At 38.6% G+C, this 20778-nt stretch overlaps 3 protein-coding genes across 3 annotated transcripts; 1 reads left to right on the top strand and 2 right to left on the bottom strand.

The window, feature by feature from the left end:
* Positions 1-1294: 1294 nt before the first annotated feature.
* Positions 1295-8789, bottom strand: LOC129598452 (MFS-type transporter SLC18B1-like). The gene is made up of 9 exons (XM_055496355.1): positions 8194-8789; positions 7677-7733; positions 7407-7502; positions 6541-6706; positions 4674-5023; positions 3270-3559; positions 2369-2443; positions 2210-2303; positions 1295-1778 (listed from the first exon to the last, which is right to left on the bottom strand). The coding sequence occupies exons 1-9, from the start codon at positions 8305-8307 to the stop codon at positions 1641-1643; spliced, it is 1380 nt and encodes a 459-aa protein (XP_055352330.1). The 5' UTR covers positions 8308-8789; the 3' UTR covers positions 1295-1640.
* A 362-nt stretch (positions 8790-9151) lies between these two features.
* LOC129598450 (periodic tryptophan protein 1 homolog) lies at positions 9152-16260 on the bottom strand. The gene is made up of 12 exons (XM_055496353.1): positions 16066-16260; positions 15965-16000; positions 15831-15904; positions 15579-15762; positions 13822-13924; positions 13262-13372; positions 12576-12700; positions 12302-12516; positions 11525-11636; positions 10806-11027; positions 10026-10137; positions 9152-9526 (listed from the first exon to the last, which is right to left on the bottom strand). The coding sequence occupies exons 1-12, from the start codon at positions 16090-16092 to the stop codon at positions 9228-9230; spliced, it is 1620 nt and encodes a 539-aa protein (XP_055352328.1). The 5' UTR covers positions 16093-16260; the 3' UTR covers positions 9152-9227.
* A 1798-nt stretch (positions 16261-18058) lies between these two features.
* LOC129598478 (alpha-(1,3)-fucosyltransferase C-like) lies at positions 18059-20033 on the top strand (the record flags this gene model as incomplete). The annotated part of the gene is made up of 2 exons (XM_055496399.1): positions 18059-18714; positions 19553-20033. Coding segments are annotated over 2 exons (1068 nt in total), but the record flags the coding sequence as incomplete, so codon positions are not given.
* Between the last annotated feature and the right edge of the window lie 745 nt (positions 20034-20778).

Here is a 20778-nt window from a genome sequence, read left to right as displayed (position 1 = left end):
CGATGAAACCTCGAATAACTCATTGCAGGCGCGGCTCTGTGCTGACCGCTACGCCGAAACCTAACGCTATCTAAATATTTACAAAGTAATTCTAATTGTGGATTTATTCATTTTAATGGATAACCCTGATTTCTCACAAAAAACCCGAACAAACAACGGTTAAATGCGCGGGCTGAGGAAACCGGGACGGGTGCCGCTTGCGCCGTGTTATTAAGCGCGCGTACGAGCACACGTTTGAGCTGATGATGGAGTGGTCAAATTGAAATTCCGCTGAGAATGGACGGTGCTGGTATTTCCGGCGGAAGTCAGGCTGTGGTTGATGGGGGGCCATTTTTCATAATGAAACCAGCAATGTGCTGCGCATGGCTGGCAGTGAAGAGCAAACAGAGAGAGAGAGCGAGATGCTCTAATGGAACCGCAACGGAAAGATCAATGACCTGAGCGAAGTGGGCGAGATGCACTTGTACGTACACAGGTGCAATGGTGAGCTGTACGCAGGTACGGATTTGCGCGCGCTTTTATCTGACGGTGAGTTCGTACAGCTTCTACCGGACGTACAAGCGGCACCGGGTACGCACTCGCTCACTGGTCAGTAGAGCTTTGTACAACGGACTGTACAACTGTATATCCGCTGTGCACAGGTACGCTTGGTACGGTGCACTGAGCGCAAAATATTATAATATTCGTACAGCTTTGTGCAGCGCCTATTACGTACTGTATATCCGCTGACCGTGAGCACACTTGAGCTGTACAAAAAAACCTCGTTGTTCATTGTTGTGACGGGTGGCATTGAGTAATACAGGGATCTAGTGATCCAGCACGGTTTGCCTTGCACCGAAGGATGTTTACACAGCGGCCAAGTCGACGCCTGTCCAAATTGACATTGCCCGCGCAATGAATGAAAACTATTGTTCACCATGCAGCGAAAACTTGACCAAATCTCAAGTAAACTGGCCGCCAAACGTAAATTTCAATAGGACAGCCCTGGCATCGTTAAGACGCTAATAAACAATAAACAACTTAATTTTGAATTGTGGTTGTCTAACTTTGAAACATGACTTGTTGCATGATTATGGAGAAATAAAATGCAGTAAAAAAAATCGAATTTGAAAAAATAAATCGCATTAAGTCATTCAACAGCAAAATTGGACGAATTAATAAATTATTATAAAAATCTCAATTTTCGGGAAATTTATGGTGATTAAATAAATTTAAATTAATACAACGAAAAAAATTAAAAAAAAGTTTTCACGGAAAACGAGAAAAAATCCGATGCTGTCAACTTTTTAATTCGAATCACAAATAAGCGAAACGGATGAAATTAAAATCGTAACATTTTACTGACGATCGCAAAAAATCCCGAAGTTGTTTCCGCGTTAAAGAATATCAAAGAAAATAAATAAAAACGTCTCTAAAAAACTATCAAACAAAACATAACGCTCTGAAACGCCAGCAACATAACGCTCTGAAACGCTCTGAAACGCTTTGGATACAGCAGATCAAAGGAAACCAGGGAGAAATTCGGGTTGAATTAATAGGAAAAAAAGACCAAGACATCCACCTACTTCGTCTTTACAGCATGGTACAGAATGAGAAAGCAGCGCATGTACAGGCAGCAGATATCCACGCCCAAATCCCTTTCACGCCCGCAAAATAAACGGCTCATCCTCCTCGGCGGCGGAGGCCACCCGCGGGCGTCCCATGTACGACGAGTAGCCCATGGAGTCGGAGCGCCGTCGGTAGCGCAGCCACAGGAATAAAATCCCCGTTATCAACGTCTGCAAAAAAAATTAAGAAAAAAATATAACACGATAACAAACCAAAAAGATCCATAAAAAGCAGCTGCGAAAAACGCGGATGTAAAATTATGAGAAACCGAAATATATGTAGATCGTTAATAGCAACTGAAAACATCAGGGGCACGAAAATGTAATATTTCGCTAATAACTAATAATTTAAAAACGACATCAATAATGTCCGCAACACGATAATACAAAGGATATTATTTTAAAGACGATAACCCAGAAAAAAAAACGAAAGAATTAACAATAAAAAATTGTAAAAAAAAGGTATCAAGATAAAAAACGAGGAAAATACATAACTACTCTGTATCTATCAGAAGTTTCAGTATTAATGCGTGGTAGAGGACAACGACGGAACAACATACAGCCTCTGTACTACGTTTTTTTTCCTGATAATACGAACGTACCACGCAGATCTGCAGTATCGCGAAGCCACTCAGCGTCCACTCGAAACCGACATCATCGTAGAATGCACCCCCGATCGTCGGACCAAGAAACGCCCTATCGGATAAAACTGTTCCTCCTAACCGTAAGCAATTGAAAAAAATTAAAAGAATTATGTTCACCCTAAGGATACTGCGGAATTCAGGCTGCCCGACACCATGCCGTATGTGTCAATAGTCTCCGGAAATCCATGCTCTCTGAAACGATCAACCCGTCATCATCAACACCGACAAATGTCGGATATCAGATCAACAATCAGATAAAATAAAATTAATACAAATTTAACACAAATCAAAAAATTCCATATAGTACCAATTAAGTATTACAAATAATTCATAACAAATTGTACGAAAACCACATGTATTTGCAGCTATATGAAAGCATAACTGGAATTAGGAATTATCCGTGTGAAAATAACATAAAATTCTGTAGTAGAACTAATACAGAACCACAAGAATGAAAAACTGCAATCATCAATCCACATACCTAAAAATAAACTGTCATAAAAATATTAAAAAAAAACAAAGTTATGATTTATAATTTAAACATCAGCGAAGAACTAAACAGTGCAAAGAAAACTGCAATATTACTTTATTTTAGATTAAAAAAATTATGTAAATCAAAATCAAACTTGAGAGTAGCAGTATAATGTACATGTTTCAACTTGAAAAGATGATTCGCTTGTAACCTCCAGTGGAATAACGTATTTCCTTCTTGCCGGCCACTGTACTACGTAATAACACGATGTTCCTACTTTAATACCATGGTACAGGTATCAATAGAAACTGTACAGTACAGTTTGTACAGGGCTCAAAATTAATGGTACCGTAAAATACGAATATGAATGCGCTAAATGAAAACGTTTAATATTTAAACAGTAACAATCATTTTGTCGAATAGTTTACTGGAAAAAAATGCACTATAAATACAATGTGTAACTTAGGTTAATATGTAGAACTTAAATGCGGTATTTCCTCAATGTTTACCACGTCAACAACTGTCCTACAAGCGATGAGCACTCACATGGCTGTTTGTAGATTTTTGCCAAAGGGCGGAATCAGCTGCATACCGACGCCGAAGCCCATGCACACGTTACCGATGATGATCAGCCAGAGACGGTGCAGATCGGCCGGGAAGATGGGCGAGGGGCCCATGAGTAAGTAGGCCACCACCGAGAAGACGCCACCCGCCAGGATGAACTCCCAGGCCCGCCCGAAACGGTCTAGAGCGTAGCCGATCAGGGGCGCCGAGAAGAAGTACACCGCTGTCGGGATCATGAACACCAGACTCAGCAGGATCTGCTGCGGGACGAACTGCAAACAAAAACAACTCTAACTTCAGATGTGTTGACAACCGGTGGACAATTTTATTAATCAGCAGCTAAACTTGAGAATCTAGATAAAACTTCCAAACGCTTAAAAGACGACGAAAAAGGGCATAGGGGAAAAACAAAACGCCGTTATTCGATCTCTAGAAGCAAAACAAAATAGCCAACTCTTAACTATTACACGATCTTGTGATCACATGCTTGAATTTAACGTTCTGTAATGGTCTCTTTAATGCCGTTGCACTACGCTTTATCGCCATTTTAAAAGAACAGTATGTACATAGTGCGCTTCATGCAATGGATTCATCGCCAGTAAAAACGTTCCACCACTTTATTTATTCCAAAATTTATTTACCGTTCACCAAAGAAATTATTTACCGTTTTCAGAAAGTAAGCACCGTAATAATCAAAATAAAAGTAAACTACATAAAAATATTGCTAATTGCAAGGAATATTCATATTCAAAATGTTACTGATTGTGAAGGGGATTTGGTATACTTGTACTCCAACTATAGCCACTCCACAACGTTATGCCACGCTAATTCATCTGTGCCATGACGTACATCACGCATGTCTAATTGCTCACGTCAGCTCCTAAGTTTTTGAGGTAGAAAGCTTCTGAATAATCATCTTTCAGTACAGTTTAAAAGCGATCGGATTCCAATAAATAATCCTGTCAATGTCAATTTTCCGAAAAAATTTAAAACACCCGAAGTAATTCCGTGCTTTGAACAACACATTCTTGGACAAAATTTATTCCATTTCATATTGAATAAATCCTTCCACGGCAAACAACATTTCAGGATCATGTAATTTATTCGGTTGAATCGCTTAAAGAAAGATTTTAATTTTACATATTGTTAGTATAAATTGATTCTTTTAAAAGGTGCCCTATCATTGCTGTCTGAAGTGGCTGGAAAAGGATGCACGGATAAATCCCACTTAGACAGCCATATAATTTATTTTACCTAATTTTTTTAATTCGTACAATGCAATTAATTAGTGCAACTAGACTTTTATTACTGCTAATAAAATGTTACTATTATAATACTAACAAATTTAATTATTTTATTAATTATCGTCAACGTCCGCGGTTTTACCTGTCTGAGATGATTGGAAAAGGATGCATCGATGAATCCCATCCCGCAGGTGATGGTGAACACCGCCAAGAGCGTCACCAGCACGGCGGGGATTTTGATATAATTCTTGAAGGTGCCGTAGTCGCGGCCGCGGCTGGTTTTGTTCAGCGGCAGCGTCTTCAGCGCCAATAATCCGCACAGTATCACCACGCCACCCAGCACCAGGAAGGGCGTCTTAAAGCCACCCAGATGGAACAAACTACCGCCGATCACCGGGCCCAGCATGAAGCCCAGTCCGCTGAAGGTCTCGCACGTCCCGAACATGGTCGACACCGAGTTGGGGAATTCGTCCGCGATCACCGTGAAACTGGCTACAACCGATTCAACCGGCAAAAATTAACAAATAAATATTAACTGGTTTAAAAATTATCTAAAATACAACTAGTAATCCACTTAACTATTAATTAACGAGAAAATATCAATTAAATGTTAGCTACCACCAAAATATTAATTTATTCACATATTAATTAAAAGAAAAATACCCACTCATCTGAATATCCATTAAAAGAAAAACGAATATCCATTAAAAGAAACATCAATTGATCTCAGTATCATTTAACAGACAAATCATTAATTTCCGAAATTCCGTTTATCATCGAAAATAACGCTACATATATACTGCGAAACAGCGTGGTCACCAGAAATTCAAATAAAATGGTAAAAATGAGAAACAGACAATTAAACACAGTAGGTTGCAATGTGATAATTGTAAGTTACAATACAACCGATGCTAGTTGGCTAAATCGACCACGATCACCGTGAAACTCCTGCATAAATTCAATCGGGAAAAATTAAATGCCGAAAAATTAATGCAAACAAACAAAAAAACTCCGCTAATTTAAAAAAACGCATCCATAGCTCTGGTGAAAGTGCAATCCCGTTGAATCAAATACCGCGGTAGCCTTTGAAAATCTGGAAGCCATCATGCAACACTCACCATGTCTGTTTTGCGTTAAAGATGGTTTAAAAAAATAGTAAAATCTTTATATCTTTATTCAGATTATTTACACAGTTTACCACATTCTGAAACTGTAGTTAAACGACTACCCAAGAGACTCAAATACTGCCACTACACTACGAAGTAGTCCACAACTAACGCAACACTAGCATGATTTACCACAATACAAATGGAAGTTTCGGTAGTACCTAATTTTGTAGCAGTAGTGTCTGGTTAATACTGTCAAGGAAAAATACAAAAAAAAGCACCGGATTATCCGGCCGAAAAGATTATGCATCTGAAAATTTTAAAAATGGGCATTCAAAAAAATTAACACATTGGGGAAAATAAATATGAAGTTATTGGCCATCAGTAAATCTTAGCAATTATAAGTTGCATCTAAACACCGAAGCACTTGCAAACCCTCTGTACTACGAAACCTCATTACTAAAATGCAACTAGCACAGCCGAATATTAAATACTTACATATTAAACAACACAGCATCTCAATGACATTTAACACCAGTTTTTTAGTCTAAAAACTCATATAAAAAACACATTATAAATGTCAATGATAAAAACTTTATTAAATCAAAAAAAGATAAAAAAAAAATTAAACGAAAACCAATGCCAAAAACTCACGGACGCTTACAAATATAAATGAAAAATCGGAGAGGCTGACAAAACATGCCGGAAATAATTTAATAATTCATGATTTAATTAAATAATTTAATTCATAAGTCATTTGCAAAGAAATATGTAGCAAAATCCGGAAGAAGTTACACCGTCTACCATAAAACAAGCGAGCTATTTCGATAAACACTTCTCGAAATTTTTCCCAGAAATGTATGCAGATATGTATGTCAATGGTTATGCGCGAGGTACACTTACACGTGACAACGGCGGAAGCGCCCAGTCCCTCGACGAGACGGGTGAGGAAGCACATGGCGACGAAGCTGGAGGAGGGACAGTACTCCAGCACGCCCATCAGCGCCGCCGCACTCCCGGCCACCATGATGCCCGACACGTACATGAACTTGGTCCCGATGTTGTGGATCTGCCGTGGATCAATTAAAAGCTTACATTAATTTACCATGAAAAACAACTCTGCAAACAGTAATTCAAAAAGATACTAGATAAACTCTTAACCGCATTGAAAGACAAGCAACAGCAAAATATGTACGTGTATTTAGAAAATATGTACCTGTATTTAAAAATAATTACAAATTTCAAACATAAAAATATGTACATGTATTAAAATTATAGCAAAACAAATCGATACCGTCACAAGAATATCACTAAATAAATTACAAAGCGGGTACAGTACAGAACCAAACGCAAAAAATTAAGGTGACGTGATCACAAATTCAACAAAACGTCATAATTCTTGCATACTAAAGCGGCAGTAAAATGTCATTTTTTGAAAACTACGCCACTCCACTACAGATACAACAGCAAGCGGAATTCGCAGTATTTTCACCTAAAAAGTGCAAAATTCCACACGTCGATATTTATAACGGTCATTAACAAGAGTAAGTGTCAAATACAAGAATGACTCTCACAACAACATTACTAAAAACCCACACGTATATGGCGTAAATTTAATGCAGAAAAACTTGATTCGAACGTTTTAATTTGATTTTTGACTATTTTTCCATACTTCGAAGGCGAGATGAAGGTTGATTTAATTCAGGCAACAAAGTGTCGATAATCTACAAATAATTCAAGGAAAATTTCAATATTCCGAAGCAACTCACCGTCAAACCCCAGACGAAGGAGAAGACGAAGATGACCAGCTGCATAATCCCGAAAATCAATCCCACATCGCTCTCCGTCGCCCCCTTCTCGTGCGCCTACACGAAGGATTAAGTTTCAATGTGGGAAGACTTACTACTTTTAAACCTATTAATTTTAGTAAAAGAACATTTAATACTTTACAATTTATCAATTTCCTTACGGCACAATTAAAAACTGATTAGTTTTCAATACGGAAAAAATATAACACTGCGTTATGTTTTATTACTTACAAAGGAGGGAAAAAACACGGCGATGCACGCATAGAAAGTCGATGTGAAGAAATTCCCCTGCAAAAATAAAATCGGTTAATTTCACACAGTTTCACCGCATCTCCGAAAGTTTATTTAATCGGCCTCTCCGTAATAACTTATAATTTACTGTTATTAAAAATTATTTATCATAATAATTCGCCAGCAGAAATTATCTACCGCTTTCATATAATTTATCCGTTTCCATAAGTTTTCTATTTTAGTACATTTTTGTCACAGTGTGGCAGCCATTCGTAAAGCATCGGACTTGAACGATCAGGCCGGTGTAAAGCCACTGCACTACACTGCTCGCTACATCCTACGTACTTTGTACTGAGTTTGTAGCCGTTCTCGGTTCTCTTAGCTAGCGAAATACGAGTACATTCGTAACATTCTCATTTAAAAATGCTAAAAACCACAATAAAATCCCAAATTTAACCACAATTTTCCCGTATTTCTCAGGCGTTACAGGTTATTTTTCGGAATATTTTCAACTCACCAAGCATAACGTCGCCAGAATGATCTTCTTGTCGCGCGATACGGAGAAGAAGTTCTCGTACCGCGGACGCTCCTCGGGATTAGCAGGGGATAATAATGGGTCGGATGGCATCATTTTCGGGAAAAGATACGAGGGAAAATAAAACTAAACTATCGGAAAATCCGTGAATGTGGAGCTAAATGATCAAGGTTCCTGAATCTCGCAGCATCAACGCGACTTTCTCACCAGACACTCGCATGCCCCAGTTGGCCTGATTGTCAAGCAGTGCAGTGTAATCAGGAGGACTCAAGGGCGCTGATAAGATAAGGCAGAGAGAACTGTACGACACATGCTGTTCGTCAGAAGCCCATCGGACGAGCAGAAATCAGGTCAAATTAGGCAAATTCAAAAATGAAAAATCCGAAGAAAACTCAAATTACGGAAAGTGCACGCACGATATTCACGACTTCAGCAGCGCGTTTACCATTTTGACTCAGATAGAATCGTTGATTAGATGATTTCCAACATCATAATCTTTTCGAAGCCACAATTATGGTAAAATCAGAAAAACGCTTGTCTATCAGTCACTCTATCTAAAAATCAAACGCCACGCAAAATTTGACGTTTTGATTTGGGTGAATTTCGTGAGCCAACGGCGAACACGCATTGGAGTTGATCGTAGCGTAGCGAGCCGAGTGCCACATCCTTGGTTGGCACGTGGCAACGTAACTGACGCTCGTGTGCGGTGGCCCATACCACTCGCTGTTCAAACCTAGAGTACGTCTTCGAAAATTCGTAGCTTTGTTTCTGTTCATTCCTGTGTCACATTTTTTTGTATAATCTTGAAAGATACAGAGTAATACTAAAAAATTAGCATATAGAAACCATGGAAAATCGGAAAAAAACTTATTCAATTTATTTACCAGGGTAATGTGCTTTTGATGTGTTCGTCAACCACATAACCTTCTTATTACGTTTTATTTTCTCCAAGCCGGCACTTTCTTTGCTTAATCCACAAAAGAACACAACATCCTGCTTAAACAGAAATTTCTAATTCACTGCGGCTTTTTGCCGACTTTAAAAAACTTTTTCTTCCCGGATTTATTCACATATTTATTGCCCGGGATCTTCTGGTCTTTCTTCCACTTTTTGGACCGCTCCGTGGCTTTTCCCGCTTTGCGTTTTCCGGCGTTGTTGCGGACTGTCGGTGCCGTTCCTGCCTTTCGATTCTTCAGTGTGATTTTTCGCTGATTTATACTCTTCGGCTCCGCAATCTCTCCGCCGTTATCCGCGTTTTCTTCGGCTTTAGGCTGAAATTCTTGCGGAATGCGAGACTGAAACCTCCGGCTGATTTCTGCAAAACGATACACTTACGAATGGGAAAATCAATTTTTACAAATTACAAAAAAAACATCACAAATACTAATAAATACAAAAAACATTACAAAATTCAATTACAACAAAATTATTAAAATAAAATATGTCATGAAAATTTGCGCGTATATTACGAGTGAATTACATAAGAAACGCACCAAGATGATATTCTACGCTGTACTGTAACTGAATTATTCATTTAAATTTCATTAATCAATCATCAATTACGAACAAAGGGATTTGGATAAGCAAACTATTCAAAAATTCAAATAAAAAAAAACTGTGTTATCAATTATTAATAACACAATTGTGTTATCAATTATCTCGTAATTACTGAATTTATTTCTACAGTATTCTATTTGTTCCTGTTGAGCTTCAGTTAATCATTTAAACCACCTTCAATTTTTTAATGATATCATTGCTTATATTTTTATTTAATTAAAAGGCGATTTAAATTCCAGAAATTAATATCCAATTACCGTCGGAATAACCGAGCAAATTTACAACCCGCAGGTTGGAATCCGAATCATCACCCGCCACTGCGACGATGTAGGGAGAATTCGGGGAAAATGTGGCAAACTGCAACTCACCCTGAAAAATCAGCAATTTCGTCAATCTAACGCCGGACAATTATCTGCATATAATTTCAATAAAAAATGCAGTGGACGCGCCACACCAATAAAATCAGCGAAATTGAATATTCTCGACTCCCAAAGAATAATTTCCCAAAACGGTTTCACACAATTCCCCTTACAAATCAAGTTTACAAATCAAGTTCTAAGATAGGAAAATATTCCAGATTTAAAAGGAATACGTTCCCAAATAATTTGCAAAGAAAAACAAAATAGGTAATCACACACCTTACAAGACTGATATTATAATTTAAAAAGCAAATTACATAAATAACAACTGCTTACTTAAAAACCCATTAACATAATTTGGAAAGAATTCTAGAAATAAATTTTACAAAAAATTTATAAAACAGATTCATTAAAGTAAATTATAAAGCATTCACACCATTCGTGATAGAACTCCAAAAATAAATTTAAACTACAGTAAATTCCCAATTCTAATTTTCACAGTACACGGAAAAAATTTAAAAAATAACAGCAAGTATATAAAATTCCTCAAACGATTCGACAGTTTAATTTACTAATTCAAAATTTACCCGCCTACCAAAGATAGAAAATAATTAATTGTAAAATCGAAATACACCTTTTCCAAAAACCTCGGCAAAACTCGAGAATAAAAATTGGTACCATTTTAAGTCGCTGGGAATAAACGGGTTCGATGGTGTTGCGCGCGGGATCCGCATCCCAGATTTTGACGTATTTATCCTCGGAGACGGTGAGGAGCAGTCCGGGCGCCAGCGCACTCTCCGTCAGTCCGCCGACGGCTTTCTCGTGGGCGTCCACGTGGAAGACGTGATTGTCCGTGTTGCGCACGTCGAACATGTACAATCCACCGGCGTCATCACTCACCTGTATTCAAACAACATTTCTAAAAATTTAGCAATCGCCCAATGCGATCGACGAATTATCAGAGGGATGACTTGTTTAAAAATTAGAATTAATTGGCAAATTATTATCATAAACATATAAAATCTTGCGCAAATCATTTGTACAAAAACAGCAATTAGTTGTACAAAAATATGAATTATCGCGCTAATTATTTACTTAAATATACGAATGAATGCGCTGATTATTTATATAAAAATGTGTATTTAATGCGCTAATTATTTACATAAGAAACGACTAATGCGCATATTATCTGCATATAAATACGAATTAATGCGCGAATTATGTGCACAAAATAGGAATTAATTCGCTGATTTATGTGCATAAAAATTAGAAATACGAATTATTGCGCTAATTATTTAAAAAAGATGAATTAATGCGCTAATTCTTGACACAGAAATACGAATTATTGCGCTAATTATTTTTTTAAAAAAATATGAATTAATGTGCTAATTCTTTACATGGAAATACGAATTATCCCGCGTAGACCACAACACGCGCTCCACTTCGCCGGCAACATTCCACGCGGTGGATTTGGATTTTTTGTAACGGCAATCAAACAAGCGGACAACTCTGAAAGACATACACTTTTAATAAAAACGCACCGCGACGGAAGTTCAAAAAAAGGGAAATAATCAGAAAACAACCATACAACGTAATCATACAATAACAACACAATAATTAAACACTTAATGTTTATAAAATAATAACCATAAAAACCGTTCACTGGAAATAACCATTTACCGATTATAAAACAATTTAAATAAGTGAAAATTAATTTTTACTGCACTTATTTCAAAAACATTAAAAGAATGCAAAGTGGGGAATGAAATTTAACACGGAGAAAAAGTGTAACAAAGAACACAGCACCGCTAAAAGTCTTTACAAAAGGAACAGCGTAGAGAAACGCAGAACAGCGGCACCATAGATGAACGCCATCCAGCGGTCGCCTTCTTAGTTAGCTTCAAACGGGAAATTATTAAATTTAAATTTTTAAGGATTTCAAGCACAATGTTCAATTTGCCGCTTATATAATTTTTCGATGTTTAAGTGTTAAAAAAGGAAAGAAATTTAATTCAATAAATAACTGACAATTTTCTATAAAAATATTTATTATAACGAAACCTATTGCAAGCAAACGACGAAATAACCGAAAAATCCAAAGTGAAAAATGAAACCGAAAAGCTGAGAAAATATTTGGATATAATCAAAATAAAAAAAACAAACAATTTTCTCACTTGTCACAGGAGCCACATAGGATCTGCTGCGCATGATGCGGACGCCACCGAATACTCTGCACTTTATCTGAAAAATCGCTTAAAACGGTGCTGGCGGTTAATTCATCCAAATCCCATAAAATCACGCTCTGATCCGCCGAACCGCTAGCCAAGACGTGCGGCGCCAACGTATTCCAGGTTAGACACAGGACGGCGTCCGAATGACCGGAAGTCGCCTAAGAAATTGCGAAAAATAGGACAAAAAAATTACTTAACCAACTACGAATTTACTCACCGCTGCGCCGGTCTTTTTCCGCTTTCTGCGGGCTTTTAATTCGTAGGCCGGTTCCAGGGCGTTGACGACGTCCACATCCCAGATCTGGATGACATCGTCCATGCTGCCCACGGCCACAAAGTTGCCTGCAGACGTCAGACGCACAACTGCATTATGAAAATATTCCGAACAATTTTGAAAAACATCATTTTCATTTCTTAGCGAATTTTTTTTAAAAATGATTTTTCCTTCTTTGCTCAGCAGAATTTTGTTTATATTTTTTTTCTGCAAGTAAGTTTTGTTTCGTTTATAAATAAATTTTCAAAATTTTATTTTTCTAGTTTCTGTACAGTTGTAATTAGTTTAATTTTGAAAATTAAGTATTGTGACCACCACGTTCAGAATACCAAAAGCGAGCGAACAGTACGTCAAGACAACGAATAATGTAGTGCAATGGCTTATTGACACAATCGACAAAAAACTGAAACAGATTGATAACGTTCAAAATGTTCAAAAATCTTGAAATTCTCTCTAAATGGTTTTCTTTTTATGTTTTTATCGCTTCCAAGACCGTCGTATTGAACGTATAATCGTAAACGTAATCAATGGCCATAAACGTATAATATACGCAGTACATGTAACAACAGAAAACGCAAAAGAAAAAAGATTTTACTGCGGACAATTTTAAAAAAAAGCGAAAATGGCACCTGATTCTTCGGTTTGTCCGGATTGGTAGTTCAACCATTCCAGCGCCAACGGATATGATGGCAAAATCATGTCGTGATGGATGTAGAAATCATCGTTCTCTTCGTTATACACTACAAATCCCACATCCATCGTGTCAAAAAATTATTGTAAGAATTACACAAAAAAATGGTGGAAAAATCAACAGAAAATTATAATGCGTAACAATGTAATAAAAAATGATACAGGAAATTTTATTAATTATGGATTAAAAAGAACTTACAGAAAACTGCAAGACAGTAATTATGGAATGAAAAAAAACAAAAAACTATAATAATTGTGTAATAATTACTGCAGTAAAAAAGAGAAGCAGACAAGTGTAATGCAATAATTATTGAATAAAAAAAAGAAATAGAAAACTGCAATACGGTACTTATACCATAAAGAAAGCGTGATAAAACACTGCAATAGATAATTATGTCAGTCATGGAAAATAAAAAGTGACAGAAATTAACCGAAAAACTAATATCAATGTTTTACCGCAGAAAAACACAAATGTGGCGAACGTTCATGCCGAATTTACCGTAAATTTCCAAAATATTGGCATCTTCGTCAACATGGCCCACCGCCAAGAGATTATCGCCGGGGCGGATCTGGAAATCCTCCGCTTCCGAATCCTCCTCCTCCTGAAACAAATATCAAGCGATTTCAATCACACAACTTCCGTTCGCAAGCGCGATCACGGTGCAACTCACCGCAGAACTCAGACTGAAAACATTTAATACATAAAACATATATGGACTAATTAAGGCGAGGTAACTGTTTTGCCTTCATTTTCAGAGGAGTTACAATAGCTACAGTTTCCCAGGTAGAAAAAAATGCTCTTTAAAATGGATGTTTTTTCGAAAATCGAAGATCCAAATAAAAGCACAACTGTGTAAAAGATCAAAAGGTACCGTGGGTCTAAAACGACGCTCGGGTCCAGCAGTACGTTCGATTCACTTAACTGCCATCTCCTCTCAAACCGAACCGCAAACAACCGCACGCGGGCTGCGTGTCTACGTTGCGGTGCTACCGCGCGCAGACTGCGATTTGATGAACGCTATATGCAGCCTGCAGGTAGCGTGGTGGTATGTTTACTTTTCTGCGCCGATGCAGAGGACCATTTTCGAAAAACAAAAACCCATATTTACTAGAATTAAAGTTTGGACAGTTCTACGCGCCTTGTAATCCATTGCCGCAATGGAATTGGCTGTTCTTGGTACCGTTGGAAAGACAAAATTATTTTACATACTGGGTTTTTTGGTTTTGGAATTGAGTCATTCGAATTCCAACGCTCAGTGGTTTTCTCAGTTAGGGGAATTAGTTTCATGTTTAAAAATTTATATCTTTACTATTTTTTACACAAGATTTTTTCCAAATAAATCCAATATGTAAAAAAATTATACGTTATATTTAGAAACAGCAAACTTGAAGTTGCCCCATTGGGTGCTTCAGCGTTGTTTTTTTGGGGCACATACAACATAATATTTTATATCCCGTTTGCACTTTTAGGCTTCATTTTAAAAACTTATATGTTAAAAAGTGCAATTTATAAGGTTTCTAATGAATCTTTGCACTTCGAGAACAGACCAACCAAAGGCGCACAACAAATTCTCAAAGTTGTCAATAAAATTGGCATGTTGGAAACAGTTACATCCCGTTAAGCGTCGCTAGTCATTTACAGTATTTTCTTGTTCAACGCGTGATGAATGAAATTTATTTTAACAAAAACTGTCCAATTTTTCTCTCACATAGAAGTATTCAAAATATCGACAAGCTGCCTTAACGCTCTAGTTGAACTAATGCCACTGCACTACAAACATTCGTCAGTCACATCAGCAACCAACAACAAAATAATTAGCACTAATTGCTTCCGTAATCAAATCGAATTATATATGGTCAAGAAAAGCACAGGAAATGGAAGTATGCGACACAAAAACATTTCATATCAACAACGTTTACTTATTTACATTTAAAAGCTAAAAACAGTACAGTCAGGAAAATAAAAGCGTATCTTATCAGCAAAATTTCGCAACAAAACCAGATCCAAAACGATTCATTTAAATTTTATTCGAAGATTCCAGTCATTCCAACACCAGCACAATATCATAAATTCTAGAGGAAAAATAACGTTCCATTTTATGTAAAATGGTGCGATCAATCACTAAAAACAGTAATTTATCCAAAATTTTAATATCAGGAAATTTGAAGAATTTCAGAAAATAATTTAAAATGTCGGAAGAGCGTTACATTATATGGGAAAAACGAAACGCAATGCACGAAAAAACTCCCACTCACATCATCCTTGACGGTGACGTAGGGATCGTCCTGGTTGGAGGGAAAGTGGGAGAGACTGCTGACAGCGAAACCCGATCCTTTGGGGTCCTCAGCGCCCTCTTCTTCCTCCCACTCCGCATCGCTCTCTTCATCGTCCTCCTTCTTCACTCGCTTTTTGTCATAATCATCATCTTCTGCTTCCGATCTATCCATGCAACAAACACACAGCGCCATAAATCCCAAGAAAACGCGGGCAGAAGCCAGAGAACCCACCCTGGCTCTTCTTTGGGTTCGTCACCGCGCTGCTCGGCAAACAAATCCCGCAGCTCCTCCGTGGTCAGGACGACCTGCGAAAAATCACCAATTTTACAAGGAAATTCATTGGTGATAGAGGAAAAATGGGATACCGTGTCGGGTGTGGATTTGGCGACTCCGCGGGGAATCTGCAGTATAATCAAAACATGTTCTAGCATGTTACAGTTGCCTGCAGAAGACTATATCGCCGTACCCATGCAGCACACGAGATGAAATTCATAATAGCGAATCCTCGCCAAATTGTTCGGACAAATACCCAGTTGATCCGGAGGAATAAATCTGGATGATTAAAACGATGGCGAAATTATCCAAGTTTAAACTAATTATTTTCTGCCTTCTGAAGTTGCAAATTTGCAGCTTGCAGATTTCGCAATCGAGCAGCTGGGCGTATAATCGTATTGCGTCCAGCGAACTACTACCTAACCGCCCAAAGCGGCAGTTTCAATAAATGAGTTTTTTATGCCCAATGTCGAAAACGGGGGTTTAAATGGTCAAGAGTCTGTCAACAGTCAAACTCAAACAGTCACAAGAATTTAGTTTTTAAATTTAGACTCTGAACAAAATTAATCATATTTTTAACGGAAAGGATTTTTGGGAAGTGCATTCGACTTTTCGTATGGCATTTCTCTGAATTCGTGGTTGCTGCATGAGTGCATGTTCCCAACTTCGCTCTCTCGTAATCTGGCTGTAGTGAAACGGAATAATATGGCATCACCCAAGAACTTACTATAGCTAGAAGGACTGGGAACGAACTGCGCAGCGGTCGACTACGTCATCACTGTCGCATACAGAAAGCACTGCTGTGCTAATGCTTACCATAGTCCCACAGACTTTGTGGTCCCTTTTAAAAGGTATTCTGAAGTTTTTTCTCATTAAAAGCTTTCTGAGACTTTAATATTATTATATTGAATATTTAAATCCCAGTTTCGGGGGGTAGAACTAGAAGAGAACAGAAATCTGCTGAGAAAACTGACGAAAACCGTGAAAAACGCGCATCTGTCCCCATGGCAGCCGCCCTTTCGTGTATGCGAGAGTGATGACGTCAAACGGTTTGTTACCAGTCCTTCTCACACTATAGTAAGTACTTGCATCACCACATGAACACTATGTATTCAGTAGATACTACGTACTCAGTTTTAAGCCGTAAACATTTTGCTACTTTACAGAAAGAAGACTTCGAACGTGTTTCTCGATTTAGCGCGTCAATTTTCCAGGCCAACACCGATTGTTCGCATTCAAAACCATTTTTCGTGTTGCCACATTGGCGTTGTCGTAATTTAACTACCGCTAACTGGCACTGGAACATTTCACCATCCACTGCGAAGGAATCCTTGTTTGTCTAAAGACGTATCTGTGGCAATCTGCATATCTTCCTGGAGATTTCACCTTACATGATTGGAACAATATGACGACGTCAGGTCATAAGGCGCGTTGTAATTTCGTAAACACAAGTAAGTGAATATTTATAGTAGTAAGTAAATTAGTTAGTACCCGAAATAGTATATCTTTGTTCACCTGTGTGTGGTACAACGTATTATTAGATAATCAAAAAAACATCACAATTTTACAACAGTAAAACTTCGTTTAACTTTTCTGCTCCTTCCATTTTCCCAAAACTGAGGCCGCATTCCCCGCTGTATCGCCAACGACAATCTTTGACGCAGAAATTTCCACCCAAAATTAGGCTGTTAAACTGTGTTTAACTTCTTCAAACCTACAAGGAAAAATAAATGTAATAGTGACTTTGATTTTTCCCTTTTAATTTCCAATTAAGTGTTTGAATAACAACACTGATGACTATAGTACGACGTAAAAATAAAAAAGCCGAAAAGCTGAAAGCAAACATTTGCTGAAAGAAAATGTAAATGCTGGAAATTAAAACAATGTCACGGTTTTTATTCACATTCTCATAGTGCTGTTGTTCACATTAAAACATATACATATGTATATCGTATTGCTCATTGATATATTTTCATGTCTATACTAAGTATGTATTATATACCGCAGACTTCAAAACAATTTTCATATTTCTGCAGTAACAGCCAGTGCTAAAACAAGAACCGGCTCTGTTCTGTTCCTTTCTGGTGGGCTGTACATTGTACATCCTGTACTTAGTCTGCTATATGCAATCAACGACGGAACCAGGCAATCTCGTCTTCCAGCCTCCCATAGAAAATGATTGTTGACCGCCGATTAAAGAAGTTTTTGTGCCAAACCTCAACGTCCCCAATATTAACACGGAACATCACATACTGTTCTGGACGAAATGCTTTGGAACGGAAGTCACACCGTCCCATACAATTCTACAGCAAGCACGCAACCGCATCGAGCAGTGCCCATATTCCAACTGTGTCGTGTCGGCCAACCACAGTCGCTTGGCGCAGAGCGATGGGGTCATTTTTCACCAGTGTGATCATTCGTGGGACGACCTGCCAGCGGAACGTCGTCCGTCACAGTATTATATCTTTTTTCTCTTGGAATCGCCGGTGCGCACGTGGGGCAACCTGGATGCGATTCGGGATTTTTACAATCTGACCTTTACATACCGCCTGGATTCGGATATCTTATCGGACGGATACTTTCGCGATTTCCAGCCGACGGTGTGGAACAGCAGCAGTGAACTGGATCAACTCCTACGAAACAAAACGGGGTTCGCCGTGACATTCGTGTCCAATTGTTTCTCGGTTCCCAGCCGCCGCGACGTGTATACGGCTAACCTAGCACAGTGCGTCAGCGTAGACGTCTACGGTGATTGCGGCACAAAACAATGCAATATCAGTACGCCGGAAATCTGCGACAGATTGGTGATGAAGTACAAGTTCTACCTCGCCTTGGAAAACAGGTTAGTACAATCTGTGCAGATATTTATTCCTGGCCGTGCAACGAGCTACAGAATACGTCGCAATCTTTTCCCTTTTTTTTGAAAATTTTCCAAAATATGGGCAGTAATTCCGTAATCTTGAATAGTACTGTACGAGTAAAAGTAAAAGGCTGCATAGCTGTCGCATAGCCGTTTTTGCCTTACTGCATGGATAATAATGTAACCGTAACTGTGTAGTAGGGATTCGGAAAAAAATTAGGCGGGATAAATTTGGGAAAAGCAAAGCGGGAAACAGTTCAGCAGTTATCGAAAAAACACAGGTCCATGGAACCGATTTATTAAGTACAGTATTACTGTACAGTATTAGTAATGAGTCTACGTACAGTCTGACTCTGCACCTCTGGTCCGACTTTTATCATAGCGCGGTCACTTTCTTTGCTGTCAGAACGGGCGCTTTTATCCTGCTGGCTGCTGTCCACAGACGGCCGTAGCCCGCCATTGTCTAAGGTGGAAGTTTGTCTCGCCATTACCAAGTCGAACAATTACCATTTCGACGCGTTACGAAGTCGAGCGAGCGTTACACTAAACCGTCTAATTTGTCTTAGGTTCCGAAGCTTTTTTAGAATTGTTAACGTTCTTAGACTAATTACGTTTTGAAGTTTTCTTAGGGTTGTAGCGTGGTCTTGTGACAGTCTACCGTCGACGCAGCGTTAGTCGCACATAGTGGTGTTGAAGATTACTGGGCATGGACCACGCTATGTCGAACATCGAGGTCCCGCGACCGATTTTATGAAAACCGTACCGTAATTGAGCAGCGTTTTGGAATCTTTAAGTGCTGTAACGCTGTGATTTTCTGCAGTGTTTGCAAAGATTACGTCACCGAGAAGATCCACCGGGCCTTAAGCAACGGCGCGGTGCCGGTGGTGTACGGCGGGGCCAACTATTTCGCCCACTTTCCGCCACACTCCTTCATCAACGTTCTGGATTTTGCCAGCCCGAAGATCCTGGCGGATTATCTTGTCTTCCTGAGCGAAAACGCCTCCGCGTACCGCAAGTATTTTGAGTGGCGGATGAGTCCGGTAACTGCCCGGCTGGCAGTGGATATTGATGAGATGTCTAGGTGCCAACTCTGCACGATTCCTAACACGCGTCAGCCACCGCACAAAATCATTACGGACATGGGGAAGTGGTGGCATGGGAAAGAGTGGTGCGAAGCCCCACAAACGCAGCACAGAGAATGGTTACAGAATCCAGTCCTTCCAAACGAGTAAATCTGCACGCTGGCATTGTATTATAGTACGAATTTTTTGTTTTATTTGGTCTTTCATGCGTATTTTCGTTTTGTTGTGTCAAATATGCTGTAAATAATTATTCGTTTTTGACTTTTTCGGCAGCGGCTTGCTATCTTATTTTCTTATCGGTTTGTACGTCAAAGCGATAACCTCATTTGGAGCTCATTGGGCCTCATTTTGCGATTCGTATTGGAAATTGTATTGGAAGAGTTCAATGTCATGATCGTCTTTGGGTCAAATTGAGTGTAATGTACGCATAACTACGGTCTACGGGGAGCAAGAGGAAAGGAACTTCTTAACAGCCATGGGTTTATTCATTTGGGCGCGATGGTTGTGCACCGGGTCCTCTACGTTCTCACATTCATGGCAATTTGGCAAACAAACAGTGAACATAAAACAGTAGCAGCACAAAGTGTACAAGTTTACGAGAACAAAATCATCATATTTTTCAAATGCCAAGCAACCCAAAAGGAACACCACCAGCAATTTCAGTTATTCAAAACATTTTGCCTCAACAATGGGCTTAAGCTGAATTCATTTTGCACTTTACACAACCAGCTGCAATCCATTACCACAATTCTTTAACACACATGGAAACTTTAAATTTCTGCAGTTCGCAGATCAACCATAAATTATTACATTAAATCATTTTCACAGATTCAACGTTCAATCTCAATACTTGCTGGAACTGACTATTAATACAAATTACTTTCAATCATTCTCACAAATTCAACTTCTTATTTCTCAGTTTTGTTGGAGATGACCAAAATACAATGCATACAATGAATACATT

The sequence above is a fragment of the Paramacrobiotus metropolitanus genome, unplaced genomic scaffold (assembly GCF_019649055.1).
Source record: "Paramacrobiotus metropolitanus isolate TYO unplaced genomic scaffold, Prichtersi_v1.0 Parri_scaffold0000123, whole genome shotgun sequence".
In the NCBI taxonomy this organism is placed as follows: Eukaryota; Metazoa; Tardigrada; class Eutardigrada; order Parachela; family Macrobiotidae; genus Paramacrobiotus; species Paramacrobiotus metropolitanus.
This window is presented reverse-complemented; position numbering and strand designations above follow the sequence as displayed.

Excerpts from the sequence above, each read along its gene's own strand:
- LOC129598450 (XM_055496353.1), bottom strand. The coding sequence starts at position 16,092 with ATGAATTTCATCTCGTGTGCTGCATGG. Across the intron at positions 12,517-12,575 it reads GGAAAAAGACCGGCGCAGCG|GCGACTTCCGGTCATTCGGA; the intron begins GTGAGTAAATTC and ends GCAATTTCTTAG. Across the intron at positions 11,637-12,301 it reads CTATGTGGCTCCTGTGACAA|AGTTGTCCGCTTGTTTGATT; the intron begins GTGAGAAAATTG and ends TATGTCTTTCAG.
- LOC129598452 (XM_055496355.1), bottom strand. The coding sequence starts at position 8,307 with ATGATGCCATCCGACCCATTATTATCCCCTGCTAATCCCGAGGAGCGT. Across the intron at positions 6,707-7,406 it reads CCTTCGTCTGGGGTTTGACG|ATCCACAACATCGGGACCAA; the intron begins GTGAGTTGCTTC and ends GATCCACGGCAG. Across the intron at positions 2,444-3,269 it reads AAAAATCTACAAACAGCCAT|AGAGCATGGATTTCCGGAGA; the intron begins GTGAGTGCTCAT and ends TGATCGTTTCAG.